We start from the raw sequence: 22,594 nt of genomic DNA on the forward strand, positions 1-22,594 counted from the left end.
GTCACTAGAGGTCATGGAAACTTGCAGCACTGGCTAGCAGTTTGTCCCACATCCCTCTATAGTGCTTTATCCTGTGACTCCAGTAAGATATACAATTCTCTTCTGCCCCTTTGGCTTCAGACCTCCCTGGATTTAGGCTGAGTGCTTACTGTGTGATGCTTACTTTCTTCAGAGTCCTGCATTAGTCTCTGCTTGGTCTTTATTGCCTGTATGTAGTAAAAATATTTATAATATGATGAAAAGAGAACAACAGTACAATAAAAGAAGTTAAATTCTCTTTACTCCTCTACGCCAAAATGTTATTCCTAATATAGTAAGATCCTGGGTGTCTGTGGGCATGGCATTTTGCTATTGACTCATTTCAAAGCTTTTTGGTGGAATGAACAGGGCAGGTGCATCTGGAAAGCTTGCACTTCCAGATCTCTGGCTCTTGCATTGGTGAGAGTGACAGTAGGAGGAAATAGATCAAACTTGCCCAGGAGTGCTTTCAAGGGAAGATCATGTTTGTGAGTGAATGTATATGTGTGAGCTGGTGGAGAAGGGATGCTATAAAAACTTCTAGAAGATTCTGATAAACACCTGCCTTTCTTCTGATATTAAAACACTGTTCTGCAGATGACGTAAGGACCACAGGGGTGATTTGGGGGCTTACGATGTAAAAGCTGGACTGGGAGATGATAAAGTCCAGGACATGGACTGCCATGGTGGAATGGAGGAGGAAATAATGAAAGTACAGGCCAGGAAAAGGTGAGGCTGGAGTGCTGGGTTTGTCCACCATGGGATGGCGAGGCCTTGCTTTTTTCCTTTATCACCCACGGCACTTTCTCAAGCATCAAGTATGTAGCGTGTGTTCAAGAAATACTCTTAATAGACTGTGTGCATTTCAGAAAAAAATGTATTACTTTTAATATCAATTATGTGAGCATGCAACATCACTAAATACAATAGTCATACAAGCTCACAAATGACTTCAGACACTGCCACTCTTTTAATTCCGGAACAAGTGAGGCCTGTTGAGATACCATAAATCATAGATCCCCTCCTGTTTCCACGCAGTGATGATACATGTTCTCCCTATCACTACAGGCTGCACAGAGCATTGCTTCCTGCAGGCGGTTCCATGGCTCTACCCTTAATTGCTTCTTGGAAGAGAAACGGCAATTATCATTCATCTTCTAAACTGGTGCACTTCCACTGGGTCTGATTAGTAAGACTCCAGGGTTGGGCACTGCAGTGCACAGCTCTCAGGGCACCGCCTAAAATTGAAGACTGCCTGCTACCTATTGGGAAAAAAATTTTTCGATGAATTTGCGATAGCAATATGGTGGCATAGGAGGCTTGCAGTCGATAAAAGGTAAATTTGATAAGTTCACACTTGTTTCAAATGAGTCAAAAAACTGAAACTGTCTTATTTCTAATTAAAATGGGTAGCATGGGACATTTAAAAAAAACAACAAAACCCTGAACCATGCTAAATTTATAGACTACATGCTAGGAAAAGAACTTTTAGGAAGTTTAACACACACACAAAAAATGCTAATTGAATTTCTTTTTTAAATGAGTACACTTTCTATGATTTAGACACATCTGTGTCATTACTCACATAGGCAACCTTGAGAAAGACATACCTCCTCCCAGGAGTCAATTTCCTTTTCTAAAATATGGAGGCTGAACCCGCCCATCACTAAATGTTCCCTTCCAGAGAACATTCTCTGCTGTTGATTTTAGTTTTATGGCCTGTGCTGTAGAAAGCTCCTTGGAGACAGACAAGATAGGTTCAAACCTAATTTTGTCATTTATTAATTTTTTAAGCTTGGAAGCATTATACCTTATTCAGTCTTACTCTTCTAGCCTGTGAAATGGGATAGCATTATATCTTTAATTGAATTATTTGAGGATTAAATGGGAAACTATATGCCGAGTAATTAACATGTTGGGTTAGTTAATGGGCATTCGATGTGTATTCTCAAAGCAATGCCTTAGCTTTCTACTCTCTTTCTCCTTAAAAATTCAGTTCCTTGTATATTATTGACCTGCAAGTAAAAGGTATTACAGTAGAATTTGGAAGATACTATGAATTTTTGCTGAGCAACATTTGCAAAGTAGATGTTTTGGAAGGTAGATTTTTATCTTTTAGTTTGGGAATGTCTCTGGGTTTGAATACAGCAGACAGAGTAGCAGTAAGAGGTGAAAATAATTCAAAAACTCCATATGACTTTGCAGTTTAGCACTATTATATATTCATAGGAAAGCATGACACCACATGCATCAATTATAGTATAACACATAGAGATATCAACCCTCCACGTATACTCAGCATTGGTCCTAAACTTTACAAAACCACACGAAACCAGTGTGGAATTCCACAACTTCAAGGGTGAAGAGAACTTAACCTAGAGTCACAAGAAAGCTATGAGGATAGTGAAGATATTGACAACATGATTTTAGGGGTGGGATGTTTTTAATGGACTTCCAGGGATTGTCTAAAGTTGCCACAGCAACTTCTTTTCCCAATTGAAAATCAATTAACAGGTAGATGTGTTTGAATTTTAAGTGGACCATTTGGATGCTAACAGTTTAGATAGAAAGAAGTATTCTAAAAGTTAATTTTTCTTTTTTCTATTTTCTGATTGACTCACACTATTAACATTTTTTTCCCCTAGTAATATATGATTGAAGACCAAGTGATATCCATGCCCTTATCCCTCTCACATGAAAAGTACTGTAGTTATCATGCGAGATGAGGGCAGACTTATCTATTTGCATGTACAAAGGAGGGAAGAGGTCTTGGTATGTCTATACAGTTACCTGCTGACATGCTGCTTAGCCTGCTTCCCGTGGGCCTACACTAAGACCTCGAGGACAGTTAAGTGGGCTCTGTACTGTAAAGCATCTCCCTGGTGTCCCGTAATTCATGAGCCAATGGTATATTACTGGTTCCTTATTTATTACCACTGATAAATGAGTTCATAATACTGACCAGAGGAATTACACAGCTCACAGAAACTTTCCAAATAAGAACCACGATGTCAAAACACAGCTGAGGCCATCAACAGTACTCATGAGGATTTTGTTAGTTTCTAATGATGATGATTATTATCATATATCAGAGTGCAGTTCACACTAATTATTAGTAAAAGTTTACAAACATTAAAAAGTGCATAATAACCTTTGGAGCTGATAGGGCTGGAAAAAAAAGAGAAGAAAATCACAACATGAGGGCTTTACTTCTGTGATTGGTGTCCACGTGATTGCAAGAAGATTGCTTTCTCCATCTTTTCCACTCCCCTGGAGATAAACTTACTTCCAAATTTAAACAGTAGCATACAGCATTGTGAGAGATTTGATTCCATAAGAAGAACAGAACATTTCCAGTTTTTAGTATTCTCCTGTCTTCTCTTTCCTACCCTCCTAATTCTCCAAAAGCCTCATAATTAAATCTAAAAAATATGAGTTGGGGATAATTCTCCCCTTGGGAATAAAACAACATTTGCAGATTGAATTCTAGGTCTGTGCAGACACCAAACAAACTGAAGTCAGGCAATATTCACATTAATGGATATTTCCAAATGCCTGCATCATAAAAGGAAAGGAGTCTTGATGAACCCGACTCCCATCAGCTCATCAGCAGTGTATCAAGGGGAGAGATTAAGTTTAAAAAGTGTGTTCTATCCTGTGTACACCACTACACTATGGAGAAGAAAAGAAAAAAAAAGAAAGCCCTTTTAAAAATGAGTGGTATAAAAATTCACAGTAACATACATTATTTTTGTTTTTCATGAGCAATCAAAGGGGGCAGTGCCGAGCATCTATATATTGTACAATATACAAAAATTGTGTGAAGAACGCAGCAGGAACACATGGACACATGATGCTAAAAACAGTGCTTTCTGGATGGTTCTCTTAGTGGGTGAATACTTTCACCAGAGATACTTAAACTCTGGGGTTCAACCAACCCTTTGCACTTAGACACAATTAAATCCTCTGACATTGTGAAGGGCCAGATGCTACAGGGAGAATCATCACGTTGCTGCTACCGTCTACAAGCATTGCGTCATGTGGTCAAGTGCAAGGATCCATACAAAATGACGTCCAGACACAAGCCACATGACTTCAGCCATTGCTAATGACAGAGGTCGAGAAAAGTCTGCGTGCGGCCAGAGCCTCTGCCCCCATCTTTAACGTGACAGCGAGCAGGCTCCTGCCGTGCAGCACAGCCATTTTCCTCCTCCCCTGGTCACTCCTGGACACAAATGCATTCCAGCCGGGCCTGGAGATCGGAGGCATCGTCAGGTCAAGAAAATTCAGAGCGGGGCATTAGCTCTCAGACTTGGCCGCTTCCCCCTCAGCCTCCCCGCTCTGTTCTGTCGAGGTTCGCTGTGCATCCTCTTCGCCTTCTGTAAGAGACAACGGACAGAAGGAGAAAGCAAAATAAGAACCATGCTTCCGTGTACCCACTCTGGATATACCCATTGGAAATTTGAGAACTATGCCAGAAGCCTGAAATCCTCACGGAGGAAGTGTATTTTCTTGTTAATTACCCATCAAGAAAATAGCTTAAGTGGGCTAGCTAATTCTGGTTCTGTGAACTTGGGACAGCATGGCTTAAACACAAAATAACTATGACCGAATTTTCACAGTGTTTCACAATCATTGGTGCTTTTGATAAGTAACTGGGAAATCTCCTGCCCGGGTCATGGCACCCATTCTTAAAAGGTGGACAGGTTGAAGGAGTCTCAGGTGTCTTTAGGCCGAAATCGAAGGTGGGGAGCATGTTTCCCTTTTGATTCCTGACTTTCTTGTTTTAGGAGTTAAAAAGAAAGGCATTTTACATGATTGCTAGCATGTAACCTAGCTGATTCCTCATAAGGTTAGTTAGTTTAAATTGAAAGCAACAGTGGAAGAAGAAAGGCTGTTGTGCCAGCTATCAGGCCCTTGTCACATAGTGATGGTTTCTGGCCTGCCCTTTAAGACCATACACCTAACTCCAATAACACCACCCTCCTAACTGCACCTTGAGGAGCATTTTCAGCTGGTGACTTGGCAAACACTGACAATAAACAGCGCTTTCTGTTCAGATGAGGATACGTCACCTGAGTGCCACTGTAGGCAATCGCTGATTCACAGATTCACATATTTGCTGATGTCAGTTCATTGCTAAGCAACCAATATGGCTTCGTGGACAAAATATTTGAAGCTGTTGCAATCATGTAAATATAACAATGTGTGTTAAGAGTTTGTCACCATAATTCAAATGGTTAGAGGTAAGTAGGCTGGTCCATTCTTTAGATGGAAATGTTGAAAAGCAATTTCTCCTTTACTCTTAACAGGTACATACAGACCATCTCACCATATACCATACTTTAGGGAAATTAAAAGTAGTTCTTCTGCATTAAAAAAATTATATGTCATTTTCTTGCACTACTTTCATTATTAGAGCAATAATTAAGATTCCAAATTTTGCAGACGTCCTGAAACTAAGATGTGTAGATCAGCATGCAACAAGAACTTGACAAGTAGGAGAAACTCTCATTAACCAAATGAATGAAGTCGGATTAGGGCAGATGCAAGAGAGTATAATACTTTTTAAAAACTTATTTTTCTTTGGAAATTGAATTTAATGGGGTGACATTGATTAATTAAGAGTACATAGGTTTCAGGGGACATCTCCATAGCGTTTTAACAGTTGATTGCATTGTGTGCCTATCAGACAAAGTAAAAGCATTTTACATTACCATATATTTGTCCCTCTTTATGCCCTTGCCCGGGTGATCATTTCACTTATCTCTATATTCATGAGTCTCAGTTTTATATCCCACCTAGGTGGGATATATATATCCCTCTTTATGAAACTGCTGCATAAATACAAGAAGAAAAATTTGAATTCCATGGTTCTTGGGACTTTGTAGGTGACTCTTCTAGGGACTTTCTTGGGGGTACTTCTCAGGGTTCAGCATAATACTACGAACAGAGCTGTGGCTAACTAGGTGATTGTTAACAAGTCAAGGTAAACATGGGATAGCAATATTGTTGCATATAAACTTATAAAGAATCTGAAACACTCAGGAATTATGAAGGAAGTCCTTCACAGTCCTCATCTAGTGGTATAAATATTTTGTCTGTTATTCTATAGTTGTCATTATTGTACAGGGTTTGAGTGGGAAACCCTGTAAGTAGAAGTCACTGAAAATGGAGTGGGAGTGATTACGAGGTTAGTCCTTGACTTTTATTCTGCCTCGGACCATTGATAACTCTATAGGCTACTTGCAAAGATGGTTTGCTGTGCCTTAATTCTACTTAGTGAAATGCTGCACATTGTTCTCTGCTCATGGACAGATGTGTGTCAAACAACTCACCTGTCTTGTTGATATCAAGACCTGCTAATTTCAAGGCTAATTCATTGCTGTTGCCACTTGCAGAAGAAACCAGGATATCATGTATTGCATTTCTTCTACCTGTTCTTCCTGAAGCAATAAAATCTGCATATGTAGTTTCCACATCAGTCATTGCTAACAAAATATCCACATAGCAGGGACTGAAAGCAAAACAACAAAACAAAAATTAACAGGTAAATATAATGTTGGTCAATGGTAAAAAATTAACTAAGACACTTTTTAAAGTATTGACTTACAATACAAATGTGAATTAATTGTCTTGCTGACATGTCCACAGAGCAAGCAACACTTTGATTTTGGATTAAGGGTCAAGGAATGTTTTATGTAAAGGGCCTGACAGTAAATACTGTAGGCCTTGAGGAACATATGAGTCTCTCTTTCAACTACCCAACTCTGTGGTTGTAGTGCAAAAGCAGTCAAAGATAATATATCAAACAAATATAATAAGCAAACTGTGTTTACAAAAATAGGCAGAGGGCCAGATCAGGTCTGCAAGCCATAGTCTGTGGTTACGTAGTTTAGATCATACATTTTCCTTCTCTAACACTGATACATTCAGTTTTCGACTCCAGAGAGAATGTGAGCTCAGTTGCATACTGAGGTCGGGGCTTGGTCTATCCTAGAAGTAGGAAGTAAGCAAGTGTTTTGTCTGCAGGAAGTCTGAGAACAGTAATGAAACTGACCAAATTGAGTTTGTTTTTATCATCATCATGCACCAGCAGTTCTAAACAATGTCAGGGTTGTTAAATACTGCTCCCAGTCCAGGAGGGGAGCTCCATGTGGCCCCAGTGGTAAGCCATTGCTTGAGAGGAATAACAGTCATTCTTGATTGAATCTTTGAAATAAAATTTCAGTTTACAAAGGAGTCAAAGTGTATTTTCCCAAGCAAACTTGGTGACACACATCCTTAATTAAAGACAGAAGGAAGAAAAATATTTTCAAGGTAAAATATGAGACATATGTATTAACAAAAAGAACATCAAATGCAAATCTTTAAACTTTAAAAAAAAATTTTTTTTATTATTCATTTTTAGAGAGGAGAGAGAGAGAGAGGGAGAGAGAGAGACAGAGAGGGAGAGAGAAGAGAGAAAGACAGAGAGAGAGAAGGGGGGAGGAGCTGGAAGCATCAACTCCCATATGTGCCTTGACCAGGCAAGCCCAGGATTTCAAACCGGCGACCTCAGCATTTCCAGGTTAATGCTTTATCCACTGCGCCACCACAGGTCAGGCCAAATGCAAATCTTTATTTTCTGTTTCTATGTTTAAATTTATACCCTTCCCTGGAAGTCAAAAGTGGATGGATACCAAGTGGAATAATTCATTTCTGTTGGGTTAATTTGTTTAAACAGAGCTTTATTTTTATTTTTTTTTTTATTTTTTTTTTTATTTATTTTTTATAGGAGGAGGGGGAGCTAGAAGTAACAACTCCCATATGTGCCTTGACCAGACAAGTGCAGGGTTTTGAACTGGCTAAACAGAGCTTTAAAATAATACAATTTTCCTCCTATTTTTAAGCATTCTAGTTACATGTTACTATAGTTTAAGATTAAAAGTTTGTATATCACTAATCAAGAGCAAGGAATCTTTTTAGAACATAAGAAGTATGGAGGAAGCTAAAATAATAGAACCCATTCATCATCAGGGCACTTAAATAACTCGATGCCAGTAACAGTGTGCTTGAGTATGGCGGCTGGGAGCACACTGCCTAGGCTGAGTTTTTCTCCCAGTGTATATTGAGGAAGCTGCTGATTCAACCTGCAGAAAATGGTTTCTATTCTCTGTTTTGTAAGAGGAAGCTGAAATAGGCAAGAGGGAGGAATAGTATAGCACTAGGTATGAAACAGGTAATGTGTGTATACTGTATGCTCTACCATTACAGTACATAGATAACATCAGTTTCTATTCCTTTGCCTATTGCTACCATTCTTTTTTTTTATGGAAATATGATTTAATGATTATTATAATTTTATTTAAATTTCAAGGTGCTTCTCCGAAGATTCTTGGTTTCGTCCTCGTTTTGCCACTGAGTCATGGGGTGTCTTTTGGAAAATCACTTGACCTCCTGGTCTTCCATTTTCTAACAAGTAAAGTGGGACAGCTGGATGACATGACCCTGAATGGCACTTCACATGAAGGTGTAATAGCAACAATCATTCAAAACAATCTCATTTCTAAAATTGTGAACTTGGAAATACCCTTCTGTGGCCATAACCATCTGTTCTTTTTCTTTTCCTCTTACTCTTAATGAATCTGGTCCTATCTTTAATTCTTTTATCCATTTTTATTTTAGTTTCTTCTAGGTCCAGTGTGGATAAACAGCCCACCATTTCATGTAGCTTCTAATTAGCATCAGGAAGTCCCCCTGATCTACTGTGACCTCGACCTCCCTAAGCCTCACCTGGGAACAGAGCACAGTGCACTTTCTCTGATCTCATTACTGGATGGCTAGTGTTACCAGAAAAAGCTACAAAATTGTGCCAATTGGCTCAACTAGACATTTTTGACACTATTATTAGTATACACTCTGAGTTGTTGGGAAATTCTTTTGTTCACCTCTAGTTGACTCTTCCTTATGCTTTTTCTCTGTGGGAAGGATTCCAAACCCTTCTCTGTCTGCACAGCAAGACACTACCTGCCGTAAGAGATGACTTAAATCTTCCTTTTCTGAGAAGATATGGACATCTGTGGCAAGTCCTCTTCTTCTCTCCTACACATTTCTCTGTAAATCACTATTCTTTCTTTTCTGGATGAACTCCTCTTTCTTCGGGAAGCATGCTGCTGATTCTATTTCCTGCTAGTCCCTGTAGGACCTTACTTTGTCCAATATTTTGTTTCCTCAGTAATCTGAGTCTTTTTTTCTCCTCTGGATTGCTCCCTTCAGTTTATAAGCATGTTCAAGTCTTCTTTTACTAAAAAAATTGAACTAACCATTTAAACAAATACCCTTTCCTTAACCTGCACTCACTTTTGCACTGACTGATCCCTTTCCTTCTTTAAACTTCTCAGAAGGTTTCAACTATTCTGATTTTCACTTCATTTGAAAAAAATCTTTAGAATTTTTGTATTTCATTGGCTTTTATACAGTATATTTTGTGGTAACTACTTCCTTATAAATTCTTACTTATACATTATAACAGGGGTTGAGAACCTATGGCTTGCGAGCCAGATGTGGTTCTTTTGATGTCTTCATCTGGCTCGCAGACAAATCTTTAATAAAAAAATTATAACCTTAAAAGTATAAAACATTCTCATGTATCACAATCCATTCATTTCCTACTGCTCATGTTCATGGTTGCGGGTGGCTGGAGCCAATCACAGCTGTCCTCCGCGACAACACCAAATTTTTATTGGATAATGCATAAGGTACACAGTTGTTGTATGGCTCTCATAGAATTACATTTTAAAATATGTGGTGTTCATGGCTCTCTCAGCCAAAAAGATTCCCAACCCCTGAATTATAAGATTCCTTATTTATACATTAAGTAACAGCTTCATGTTAAAGTTTCTTATGAGTGCCCATCCTGTGTGAGCTCTCTACAATTCATGACACCACTAGCTCTATTCTCCTTGAAATGCTCCCCTAGCACCTATGGCAAGGTATAGAGGCATGTTTATTTTTATAGGAACCAGACCTATCTGTATTTGAATGTAGACTTTCCATTGACTTGTCATGTTATGTATAATCTCTTTGTATGCGGCTCATCATCTATAAATAGTGGTAAATACACTTAGTAGTCAAGGTGGCTTTGATAATTTATTTGGACAATGTATCTGAAGAGGCTAGCATGATGTTAGGCACATGGTGGTGAGCTGTTGATAAAAACAAACAAATAAACAAACAAACACAAACAAACAGAAAACCTAGCTTTCTTAGCTTCCATGATATCTTACTATCCTGGGTCCATCCTATTTGACTTTTGTGTTCTTCACAGAAACTCTTCCTAGGGTTACCTGTTGATGTAGGGGCACATTTTGTAGGAATTAAGGACCAATCCTTGACCTTCTTTATTTCCTGACTTAAATAACTCATTTAATCCCAAGGCTCTAACTCTTCACCATGGCTATTGCAGCAGCGTGCCTCTCCTGTTCAGACTGTGCTCCCAACCAAACTTCTCACACGTGAGGCAACTGCTGCTAACTAGGTATTTCTATTTGTTTTTTCACAAGTATTTCAAATTCAAAAAACAAAACACACAAGTGGAGAAAGCTGGCCTCAGGAACACATTATGCTGGAGCATAATTTTACTCATTTCTTTCACTCGATATCCATGTCTAATCACTTACCCAGCCCATATTGGTTTTTATTTAATGTTACTTATGTCTATATCTTGTGAAAGATAGGAAAAGCCCTTACCAGGATTATTGCTATCCAGAAAGAATCCACTTTTGCTTCTTTAACTTTAATTACTCAATTGGATAGAGTAAAAGATAATCATGGTGATCGTGAGAAAACATCTTCTTCCTTTAAGCATTTATGGAATATATTTGCTAGACAGATGTGCACCCCATTTTAAACCTTTAAGGGAACGTAAGTACCTTAAAGGGTCTTCATGGGCAATCAGTTATGATAGCTATTATAATAATTATTATAATAAAAGTTATTATTGTAGAAGTAGTATTTCATTTTTTATTACATTTCTTTTCTTCAGGCAATAGTTATTTTTTTTTAGTAAAAAGAACAATAAGTGACAAATAGCACATATAGAAATATGTGAATGAAGGATACAATTACATTTTTAAAACATAAATATAGATGCTGTGAACTCTCTATATTTTTTTCTCTCTCCATGATTATAGTTCTAGTGAATGCCAATATTATGTTCAAAAATAGTTGTTTTTACACACATGGCAGCTATGTTTTTTTTTTCTTCCAGTTAAACATATAAACATAGCTCTTAAATCACACCACTGTCTAATGACTTGGAGTTTTGCTTAGAAATTCTGGTGAATCTGTTCCAAACAGATGTTTTCTGACAGATATTCACCAAAAAATGACAAAAGTCACAAAAACTCTAATAAATGCCAGCAGCTGGTAGAGGTTTAATAGAGTGGTAATTAGCATACAATCTGGTTTTATAAAAATAAATGAATCAGAATAAAATATGGAAAATTTACTAAAAGTGGGCTTTAATTCTTCACTAGAGTTTCCCTGTTTATGTTGCTATAATTAGAATTTTCTAGACATGACAAAATGGTAGTATTCAATATAAACAAAATAACATGGGCTGTTATTTTTTTTGTATCCAGTTTTACAAAAGAGACAGTTAATACTAGTATTCAAAGTTTGATTAGAGAGGAGGAAAGACACTTTATTATTTAAGTACTGAATTATTTAAAGGTAGATTAAATTTTAAATCATAAATCTCAAATTATTGATATATAAAAATGCAATCAAAATTCATGACTGAGAAATAAGCTTGCTCTTTCACTTTCCCCCTTCTCAAAAATGCTACCCTTTCTTACTTACCCTTTGAGAAAAGAACCTGTATATTGGAATTCTAAAGAGTCTTCCTTTGTATAACGGCTTTCTTAAACTGAAGTTCATGATTTGTGCTGGTCTTTTCCTTGTCTTTATCTTTTAAAATACCATATACATAAATTATTTGAGAAAATAAACCATAAGATTTTGCTCTAGTAGAATTTAGAGATTTCTATAGATTGCAAGAGGTTAGAAAAAGCACATACTCACGTCTCCTATATTAAGTAAACTGGAGCGTTCCACATCGATGTATCCTAGAAGTTGGGCCTATGAATCTGCTAAAATGATTTTTATAGTGACATTGAGTCATGAGCCAAATGGTGACTGGATAACATGCTAATTTTACTCCTGTAAATGGGGACACATGAAATGAGACTCACAGGCCTGGAAGAAAGAATGGAGGGAATGCCACCAGCATGCTGAAGACTTCTTTCTAATATGAATGACATGGATTACGCTTCTTAATAGAGAAGGGAAATTCTTCCTGTCCCCATTATTACAAAAACAATTCTATAATTTCTTAACTGTTACTTTATGAAATCATGGGAAGTGTTAAAAGCCCTAGAGTAAATTACTACACACTTAGAGTTTGGGCTGCATTAGTGTTCCTGAAGTATTTTGGTTTTAGATTTTCATTACTTTTTCAAAAACTATTAAAAATGACAGTGAGCTTTTTTTTTTATGTGGTTATATCTTCCAATATTTAACATATGAGAAATTTAAACTAAAAAATATTCATTAATAGCTTAAAATATAGATAACAACCATTAAATGCTTCCATAAATGTTTTTAATGAGATGAAATATATTTTGCAAAACAGACAAACAAAAAAAGTGACAAGGGTGGCATTGTGTTACATTTTGCAATTCTCTGGCTTACATTTGCAAATGTCTGGCTTAATAAAAGACATCTGGTTTCTCATATCTGCTTCCACAAGCCATCTGTCTCAATATGTTGTTTTAGTTGAAGTATATGAAGGAAATCTGGCTTTACACAGATATTTTAGTTGGAAAAGGGAGGAGAATTTCTATAGTGTTTTGGGCTAAGTGTGGATTTAAAAAAATTTTTTGCTATGTTGAATCTAAAATCATATTAATATGCTTTACAAATTCTGTTTTATTAAAATCTTTTGCCCACCTAGCACTTTAAATGAATCTTTAGCCCATGTGGATTTTTTTTTTTTGAGTATCAGGCATTGGTCATTTAGTAAATATTGGTTTCCTGGGGTGATATGCAATGTCCAAATTCTATCATATTTCATTACACAACATCATATTTGTTAGTATAGCCACCTACCTCAATAGAACAGTCTTTACAAGTTCACATGAACAGATAATAAGTTATGAAAGTTGTGATTTTTATTTGGAGGCTCAGATTTTATCCTTGGCAACAGATATGGCTGGATTTTGCATTCCTTGAATTGACAAGTTCATTTTGTTCATTTTAAAGAAAATTTGCCAAGATTCCAAGTTTGGGAAACTGTGGTTTGCCTTTCAGTTGTTCTTTCAAGTAAAAATGGTGATTCATGAAAAAGGCTGCTCGTGCTGCGTCAGCCCAAGCCATCCCAAGTGCTTTCCTCGTGACAACTGTGCACTTTGGTACCTGACACAGGGGCCTCATGACTTCCCATTTCATCACACTGAATATAAAAAAAAACAACAACCCTGTACCCAATGGCTGAGATTTTACAAAATAATAATTTTTGTTTTTAGTGCTTCATCAAGTACATTTTAGGTAAATCTTGAATTAAAATATGTTGACTGTGGCTCTGGCTGTTGGCTCAGCGGTAGAGCGTCAGCTGATGTATGGAAATCTTGGGTTTGATTTCCAGTCAGGGCATACAGAAGAAGTGACCATCTGCTTCTCCACTCTTCCTCCCCCTTTTCCTCCCTCAGCCATGGCTTGAATGGTTTGAGCAAGTTGGCCCCAGGTGCTGAGGATGGCTCCATGGCCTCCACCTTAGGTGCTAAAATAGCTTGGATGCTGAGCAACGAAGCAGTGGCCCCAGGTGGGCAGAGCATCGTCTGGTAGGGGGCTTGCCAGGTGGATCCTTGTCAGGGTACATGCAGGAGTCTATCTCTCTGCCTCCCTGTCTCACTTAATAATAGTAATAGAGTTCCTGCTATCACAATTGCAGGGGCTTCCCTGATTCCTTGCCCTTCATGGGAAGAGCTGGCTTTCTGCTTTTCCCTTGTCTTCTTTTGTGGTTTGCCTGTCTTGGTGAGACACCAATAAATAGGATGGCCCCCCGTCAAAAAAAAAAAATAGCCTGACCAGGCGGTGGCACAGTGGATAGAGCATCAGACTGGGATGCGGAAGACCCAGGTTCAAGACCCCGAGGTTGCCAGTTTGAGCACGGGCTCATCTGGCTTGAGCAAAAAGCTTGCCAGCTTGGACCCAAGGTCGCTGGCTCGAGCAAGGGGTTATTCGGTCTGCTGAAGGCCCACGGTCAAGGTACATAAGAGAAAGCAATCAATGAACAACTAAGGTATCGCAATGCGCAACGAAAAACTAATGATTGATGCTTCTCATCTCTCCATTCCTGTCTGTCTGTCCCTGTCTATCCCTCACTCTGACTCTCTCTCTGTCTCTGTGAAAAAAATAAAAAAAAATTAATTAAAAAAATAATAGTAATAAAAAATGTTAACTGTGAGTCTGGGGTGGTGAAGAATACCAGAGTTACTAATACCATCTGGTGCCATTAAATGACCACTGTTGAGGTGCCAGCATATCCCTACCATGCTTTTGTACCATTGGTGTGAATACCAGGCAAGTAAACAAGGTATTAGGAGTATTATAAAAATTATTTTTGAACTTTTGAATCTACTGAAAGTGTCTCAGGGAATGAATGAAAGGGCTTGGGGGACATACAGGAATCTGGGGACCAACTTTGAGAACCATTGATGCACACAGTAAAAAGAAACAATCTGATAAACACTATAGATCAGAGAAGGAAGCCCTTTTCTAAAGAATTTAAGCAAATAATTAATTCCTAGAATATTCTGGAAGCATCAGCTGATACATTTCCATGCTGAGTGTTATCTATTTGTCTAATTCTATCTTAAAAACAACATTATAGCTTATTTCCAAAAACAGCCTCTTACTCTCAAAACTCAGAGGGCTGCAGAAAAAAATCAAGAACTGCAACCTTACTAATAGTAACAAGTTAATTAGAAAATCTCCACAGAAGTATCCTCTGTTAAGGAATAATTATGATTCCTATACCAGATCATGGCCTGCTCTAGAGTACTGTTTGGTACAATGGGTCATATTACCTTTCAGAAGAGTTTGGATAATGTCCTATCAAGACTGCACTTAAAAATGTTGATCTCACATAGTGAGTTGTATCACAGAGTTATGCCAGCATCTATTAACTAGCTCAAACCAAATCATTCTCTTAAAAAATTCTAAACCCAAGTCATTGACCTTTTTATCATAAAACATAAATCAGAAAAAAACAAGAACTACATGATTCAATACATTGGTGGAACATAAAAACGAGACTAAGAGACATGGACAAGAGTGTGGTGGTTACCAGGGGTGGGGGGAGGGAGGATGCAGGAGGGAGGGAGGGAGAGAGTTAGGGGGAGGGGGAGGGGCACAGAGAAAACTAGATAGAGGGTGACGGAGGACAATCTGACTCTGGGCGAGGGGTATGCAACATAATTTAATGACAAGATAACCTAGACATGTTTTCTTTGAATATATGTACCCTGATTTATTAATGTCATCCCATTAACATTAATAAAAATTTATAAAAAAATAAAATAAAATAAAAAAAATAAAGAACAAGTAAATTTAAATAAAAAAAAAAAACATTGCTAGAATAACAGTTGCCTAATATGAGAAAAACAGTAGACTGTCTTTTAATGGTTTTCACAATAAGTTTTTGACTAATACTCTTTGAGATAATATCCTATCTCCTTAGTTGGGGAAAGTTCTTCACCTCTTCCATGATTGTGACTATGTAATAAAAATTATATATATTAACTTTTGACCTGGGCACATTTTCATATAGTTTTGTAACTTCATAACCTAATCAATTGTAGCATTACTTAATTGCTTCTCAGAAACTTTCTTTAGCCAAGATTCAAATCCTGATAATGAGAAATCTAAGCCTACATGTTTTATGAGGTCAGAAGCACAAGCTGTCTGCCTTGAGGAAGTATTTTCACTGTCTACTTAGGCAACAAGTGACTGTAAAGCTACTCATAAATTTCTTTGCTCATTTCTAGCTGACCTCTTTTGTCATAGATAACAATAGCAATTTCTTTATTTTTCTGTGCTTCATCAGTATTTTTTTTCTTTCTAATTTTCAATTAGTTTACTTTCAGCATATTCTTTATCAGTTTCAGGGGTACAGCACAGTGGTTAGACAATCATATACTTTACAGAGTGGTTCCCCTGTATTTTACGTACATACCTGGCCCCATACATAGCTATCATAATATTGACTACATTCCTTATGCAGTACTTTACATCCCTATGAATATTCTGTAATTACCAATCTGTACTTCTCAATCTTTTCACCCTCTTCTGTTTTATTTATATTTTATTTTCTTACTCTTCATAGAAAATCTTGCTTACTGATTTATGAAGAAGATTAAGGTCATCCTATATGAATTTCATCAGTTCCCTTCATCATCACATCAAAAGTTGTCCTTCTCTTTGTTCAAGAGTGCTTTGCCTTGCCTGACCTGTGGTGGCGCAGTGGATAAAGCGTCGACCTGGAATGCTGAGGTCGCCGATTCAAAACCCTGGGATTACTTGGTCAAGGCACATATGGGAGTTGATGCTTCCTGCTCCTCCCCTCTTCTCTCTCTCTCTCTCTCTCTTCTCCTTCTCTCCTCTCTAAAATGAATAAATAAAGTCTTAAAAAAAAAGAAGCTCAACTCTTAGTTGCAGCATCTTTAAAAAAAAAAAAAAAAAGAGTGCTTTGACTTGAATCCTGGGTTCCACCTTCTCTCCCATTATTGGTCTTTAGTTCTGCCTTGTGCTTTTGCAGTCTCTTGTTTTCCTTACTTCTTTCTCCAATGCCTATATAATTGCTTACATCTTTTGTGTTATAAAGTACTAAGTCCTTTTTTTTTTTTTTTTTTAGCTCTGTATGGTCTTTAATATACTTACCTGTTTTATTTTCATTTACTCTCAGACTTACAGGGATAGAAGTGGATACTAATTTTTCCTGCTTCCTCTATATTCCTTTACTTTTAATTCTTTTGCCTTACATAGCTATCAATCTACTGTTACTGTTTTCTTGAAGGAAGATTGTTACAGATTAATCACAAAATTCAATAGGCTTTTCACAATAATCATTTATATCAAATTGTACATGGCATTTTATATTGTTATTCCTCTCTTCTTTAAATATCTTTCTCCCTCGGCTGCCACAAAGATGGTACCTTTGCTTCCCCCCATCATCTTCTCATAGTTCTTCTTGCTCTTTCCTCCACTGGCCTCTTAAAGAATCTTTATTCACTTTTTTTGTTCTGTATGTTCTGTTGGGCAATTACACTTACCCCAATATCCTTGAATGCTACCTGTATATATGTGACTCTCAAATCTATAAATTTGGGGCCTGATGTTTTGAGAATTTTTACTGCCTGTTGGCTATTCCACCATCAATGTTGTCTGAATACTCAAATTTATTAAGTTCAAAATGGATTTTTTGCTCCATCTTTACCTTCACCCTCAAAACTATTCTTACTCTTCATGTTGTAATGTATATTGCCACTATTTTCTCAGGAGCCTACAATAGAAATCTTAGAACTGTCTTCAGTTACTCCCTTTCACTAATTTGTCACATTCAATCATTTCATCAGCCTTGTTGTATCAATTCTATCCACTCAATGTCGCTTTATTGTTCCTCACTTCCATTCTCTTTCTGTCCATTACCTTTATCATCTCTTTCTTGACTACTGCCATTGTGGGCTAGCTACTCACTTTTCTAAATGTGTTCTTCTCCAACTTACCCTGATAATAATAATAACTTTATTACAATGTTTATTTAATTCAATACAATGCATTAATTATTTTATGTTAATTTAACAGGATATGGTTTATTTTCTTTGAAATCTTGCTCTTTGATTTTTGAGCCCCCCACAATGTTTGGCACAGGATTTTGTATGTTGTTCTTACATCTACAAAAAGCATTTTATAGATCTGTTTCTAATTATTGTACTCCATATCCTTATTAGTCAAGTACATCTGACAAGGTTATACCATTGTCAATAGTAAAAGTAGCCTGAGAAATCATGTTTCCTTATTCCTGCTCAGTTCATTTTATTGTCTCATAAGACTTTTAATTTAAGGGGATGACCTGTAATCATTTCCATGAATACACGTTTTCTTCTGTATATTCTTAGTTATAACAGAATATTTAAAAAAAATTACAGCAACTGAAAACACTCTAGAATTCCTAGTTATATATCCTATTTTCACTTTAGTGAGGGCTACCTTTTTTTAGTTTTTTACAAAACATATATGGCTAAAATAGCAAATACATGGATGGAATGATTTGTTCTGTCCTTCTCTTAGGGTTTTTTTTTACATCATTAGTTTAATATTTCAAAGGGTTTATAAATCATTTATCAGCTACTCTTTGCAGCATCCCTGCTGAGAGTCAATTAGCTGAAGAAGTAGTGAATGTTGGCGAGTGACAAGTAATACTACTTGCACATCACAGATGGAGAGACTGAAGAGAGAGAGGTTAATCGACTGAACTGTGTCTTACACAGTCAGTGGTAGGACAGATGTCAGGCCAGGGACCCGCAATTATTCACATCAAAATCGGAAAGGCACTGAGAGCCTGGGGCTGGCACTGTTCTTTGTTATAGAACACAGTGTTTCCTGGTCTTAAATTATTTTCTGGTTCCATGTGAGGAAAGACACTGTTAAAATGTATACCCTTTCATTAAATGAAGACTATTTTTTTCTACTTCAAATAAATGTTTACCTTTTCAAAGGATGTTAGATCATTGACACATTTCTTCTCGAAGTAACTCATTAGTAACATTTCTATATTTAAAATTAGAATAAAAGGTCACATCAAGCTTAGTAGACTTTTTTATTTTTATTTTTGGTTTGTTCTAAGTTGTAACAATGACCATAAGAATCACAAAAGACCTTTATCAGTAATACCAAAAATATCACATATTTGCCAGATATGATGCTAAGAAGCTTTTGTGACTAATATAAATTTCTCAACAATTCTATCAAATAGGTATTCTTATTAGCTCAGTTTTAAAGGTGAAGTAACAAAAGTGTAGAAACAGTCACGATGCTGGGAGCTGATTGAACCACTTACTAAACCAGCTGCCATTTTCAATGTTTGTTTTGCAACCTGTTCAACTTTATTTTCTGCTGATGGTTGGCCACTGATATTTCTCTCAAAATAAGTTAGCAGCTCACGTGCTGTTTTTGAGATATTACTCTGTAAGGTGATACTTTATTAACATCCCTGTAGAATCTGGCTTTTAAATGCTACCATCTAATACACATAATATTAACTGACACCACCATCTCCTCCTTAATTTCTATCTTTGTTATACAGATGCTTTACATTGCACTTCCCACATATGGTCTATTCATCCAGGTGATGGTCCTCACCTTCAGACACCTGGTGGCTAGGCTGCCTGTGGCAATGAAGGCAACCTCGCCAGGGACTGTGAGTTTCAGAAGGAGTTACAAAATTGTTTGACACCTGGAAAAATAATTCTAAAATGTGAAAAAAGAAATCTGCAAAACTGAGATAAAGACCTGTTTAAATAATATTTTATCGCTAATATTGGTACATCTGATAACTTCAATGTCACTCAGTTTTCATATAGTTAGTGATAGTTTATTGGATTTTGATTTGGGTGCATTTTAAATACATTTAATAAAACGTAGTGTGAAGCTTCCAAAAGTGCCATTGCCTAGGACTGAGGCAGGTTTAAGGATGGCCCTCCTTACAATGACTAACACGATGTCAGTGGGAGGCTGCGGCCAGAGAGTGAGGGCACAGGTGTGCACTGGAGAGAGTGGTCTGGTCAGGAGAGCCAGTGCTTGGCTACTTACTGAGAGAGCGTGAAGGTAGGGAACCTCATGATGGGAATCCTGGGATTGCTCCTAATTTCTAAACTGGGCGAATGACAGGATGGTACTCTGGTGAATGTCAGAGGAACAGCAACAGCAGCAAAGGTCTACGAATGGCACACTAACGTATCACAATGCCACGCTGAAAGTTAATATGGCCTTCATTTCCTTTTCGAATGAGTGAAAATACGTTTAATCAAATATACACATTCCCACACATGCTAACATCTGCTCTGCTGCAATCAAATGTTTTCTGCATAGTGTCTAAATATCCATTCCAACTGAAATAGTGCATAAACACTCCAATATGCCCCTTTTCAGCCAGAAAGAAAAAGCAGTTGCTATTTGAACATATTTTAAATATATGTATAATCATTGCCAATTTATCTGCTTTGCAGATACTAGTTTCTTACATAGTGTTTAATATCTCCCTTTATATTGAAAATGTCATCCCTCAGTATTATAATTAATGTTTTTCATCCTTATATCTGAGTATTAGTGTTGTTGATTAATCTCTTTATTAATGTAACAATCTTAAGCCCAAAGTTTAATAGATTCTCTGTCATCATAATACATTATTTTATATCTGAGTGTTAGAGTTGTTGATTAATCTCTTTATTAATGTAATAATCTTAAGCCCAAAGTTTAATAGATTCTCTGCCATCATAATATATTATTTAAAGCATTTCCTATACATTCAGTTTAAATGGGACTTTCAGACTTCTCAAGTATTTGAAGTCAGTAGGGTGGAGAAAAAAGGCAATGCTGAACTATACCAATATGAATTAAACAAATTAGGTAATTAAGAAAGTATTAATCCAGCCATTAAGAAATACATATTAATACATAATATATAATGGATATATTAATACATTGTTTTAAAATAAGATAATCCATTAAACAAAGTATCTTAAAATATGAATTAAAAGATGTGGCAAAATTACTCTATTAATAACGTTTAAAAATTTTTGTCAAGTGAGAGAGAGACTAAAATTAAGTACATTTTGGTCCAGGAGACAAGTTATCTGGAAACCATCATGACATTTGGTAGATTATCAAAATCACTTTACTATCAATATAGATAATCTACTACCAACTTTATTATCAGTATTGGGAATTATCATTATGACTGTATTTTATTATCAGAAACATTCCAGATACTAAAGTGCTGTACACTAGTTTTAAAAAAATACAAAAACAACTTATCTGATAAAGAAGTTACAGTGAACTCAGAAATTAAAGTATCTCCAAATAGAAACTCTTCATTGGCTGCAGTAAAAACTACTTGAGTATGAAGAGTTTTTGTTTTTCTAGTTCACGTTCCAAATTCCAGGAAAGGGTTTTATGCACATTGCAGGGTTCTATTTAACAAATAAATATTTAACAAGTCAGAGCTCCTGAATTCATTACCTTGTGATACCAATTATGATTTCTCTTATATGAACATGACTAGAAGATTTTATTTCAGCACTATGAATTATTGTCTTTATCTAATTCTCATAACATTCATATCAACCAAACTTATTTGAGTGCTAATTAGAAGATCTCATGCACTCCAGTTATCTAGACTAATTTTTGCATACCACTTCATCAATGCATGCCAACTCTGGGCATTGCTTTAGCCCAACCAAGGAGTAAAAACACACAGAACAAGCATTTGCCTGATAATAAATAAAACTGATTTCAGACATGAAATTAGGGCCATGCCTAGTTACACATGCATCTAAGCACTTCAGCTGAGAGTCCTCAGCCCTGACGCATGTATAAATCTCCCAGGGTAGCTTTTACCCATGGCTGGTCCCGCTATCATATCTTATTTTTGTCCAAGTTATAATAATAATGTTTTGATTGAGAATTTTATTTCATTGATTGCAAAGACAGTTGCACTTGATAGCAAAATGTGTGTGTGTCCCAGTATTTTATAAATTGTGAGACAGGGTTAATCAAAACTATCAAGTTGAAATGCAATTTACTTAGTTACTAAAGTTCAAGCAAGGAAGGAAAATAAAGACAGGTTTTTTTTTCATTTATTAAAAATAGTCTTGAAGAAATCTTTAGGAAATCAATATGAAATGGAAGAACACAAAAATGTTGTTTTGTTTACTCCCTGGTCTGTGGCATCGCAAACAACAAAAATCAACCTGGAATTTAAATTAAGGAAGGCTATATTCTATTAAGTATAGTCCAACATTATCTAAGCTGCTATTAATTTTTTCAAACAAAGCAAATTTGTGTCCTCTCCCCTCTCCCCTTCTTCCTTTATGTCAACTCTATTTCCCACCTTGCTGTCCCCAACACTGTCTCTTCTAGAATGCATTTCTGTGCTCATCATTATACAACAGTGCCACAGTGAAAGATCATAAATGCAGGCACAGGCATCTCAGGATGGAAGGAGAGTGCCTCTACATATTTTAAATATAGAGATAAGCATTTCAGAATGAGTTACAAAAAGCAAATTTTAAAAATTCTGATTAAAACTAAAGTTTGCAAATAATGTTATCACCCGTCATAAAGAAGTAAGAGGGATGTGCACCGTGGGGAGGTGGTGCTGTGGACAATGGAAGTCAGCAGGTACTGCAGTCTATTACATGCTACGTTCAAGGGATTCAGAAGACAGAGGATTGAGTGCCAGAATTATTCATTG

At 36.6% G+C, this 22,594-nt stretch overlaps 1 protein-coding gene across 4 annotated transcripts in view; it reads right to left on the reverse strand.

Annotated features, from left to right (window-relative positions):
- Positions 1-881: 881 nt before the first annotated feature.
- The window catches only part of PKIA (cAMP-dependent protein kinase inhibitor alpha), a 78,271-nt gene continuing 56,558 nt past the window's right edge, over positions 882-22,594 (reverse strand). For 2 of the 4 annotated variants that reach the window (XM_066378847.1, XM_066378846.1), the window contains 2 exons: positions 6,357-6,535; positions 882-4,397 (listed from right to left, as the gene is read on the reverse strand). In XM_066378847.1, the coding sequence (XP_066234944.1) occupies positions 4,318-4,397; positions 6,357-6,507 (231 nt within the window). In that variant the 5' untranslated portion in view covers positions 6,508-6,535 and the 3' untranslated portion in view covers positions 882-4,317. Of the gene's footprint in view, positions 4,398-6,356; positions 6,536-12,080; positions 12,141-22,594 lie in introns of those variants that run through there. The other 2 variants (XM_066378849.1, XM_066378848.1) reach the window with 2 other exon arrangements.

This window comes from Saccopteryx leptura, chromosome 3 (genome assembly GCF_036850995.1).
Source record: "Saccopteryx leptura isolate mSacLep1 chromosome 3, mSacLep1_pri_phased_curated, whole genome shotgun sequence".
Classification (NCBI taxonomy): domain Eukaryota; kingdom Metazoa; phylum Chordata; class Mammalia; order Chiroptera; family Emballonuridae; genus Saccopteryx; species Saccopteryx leptura.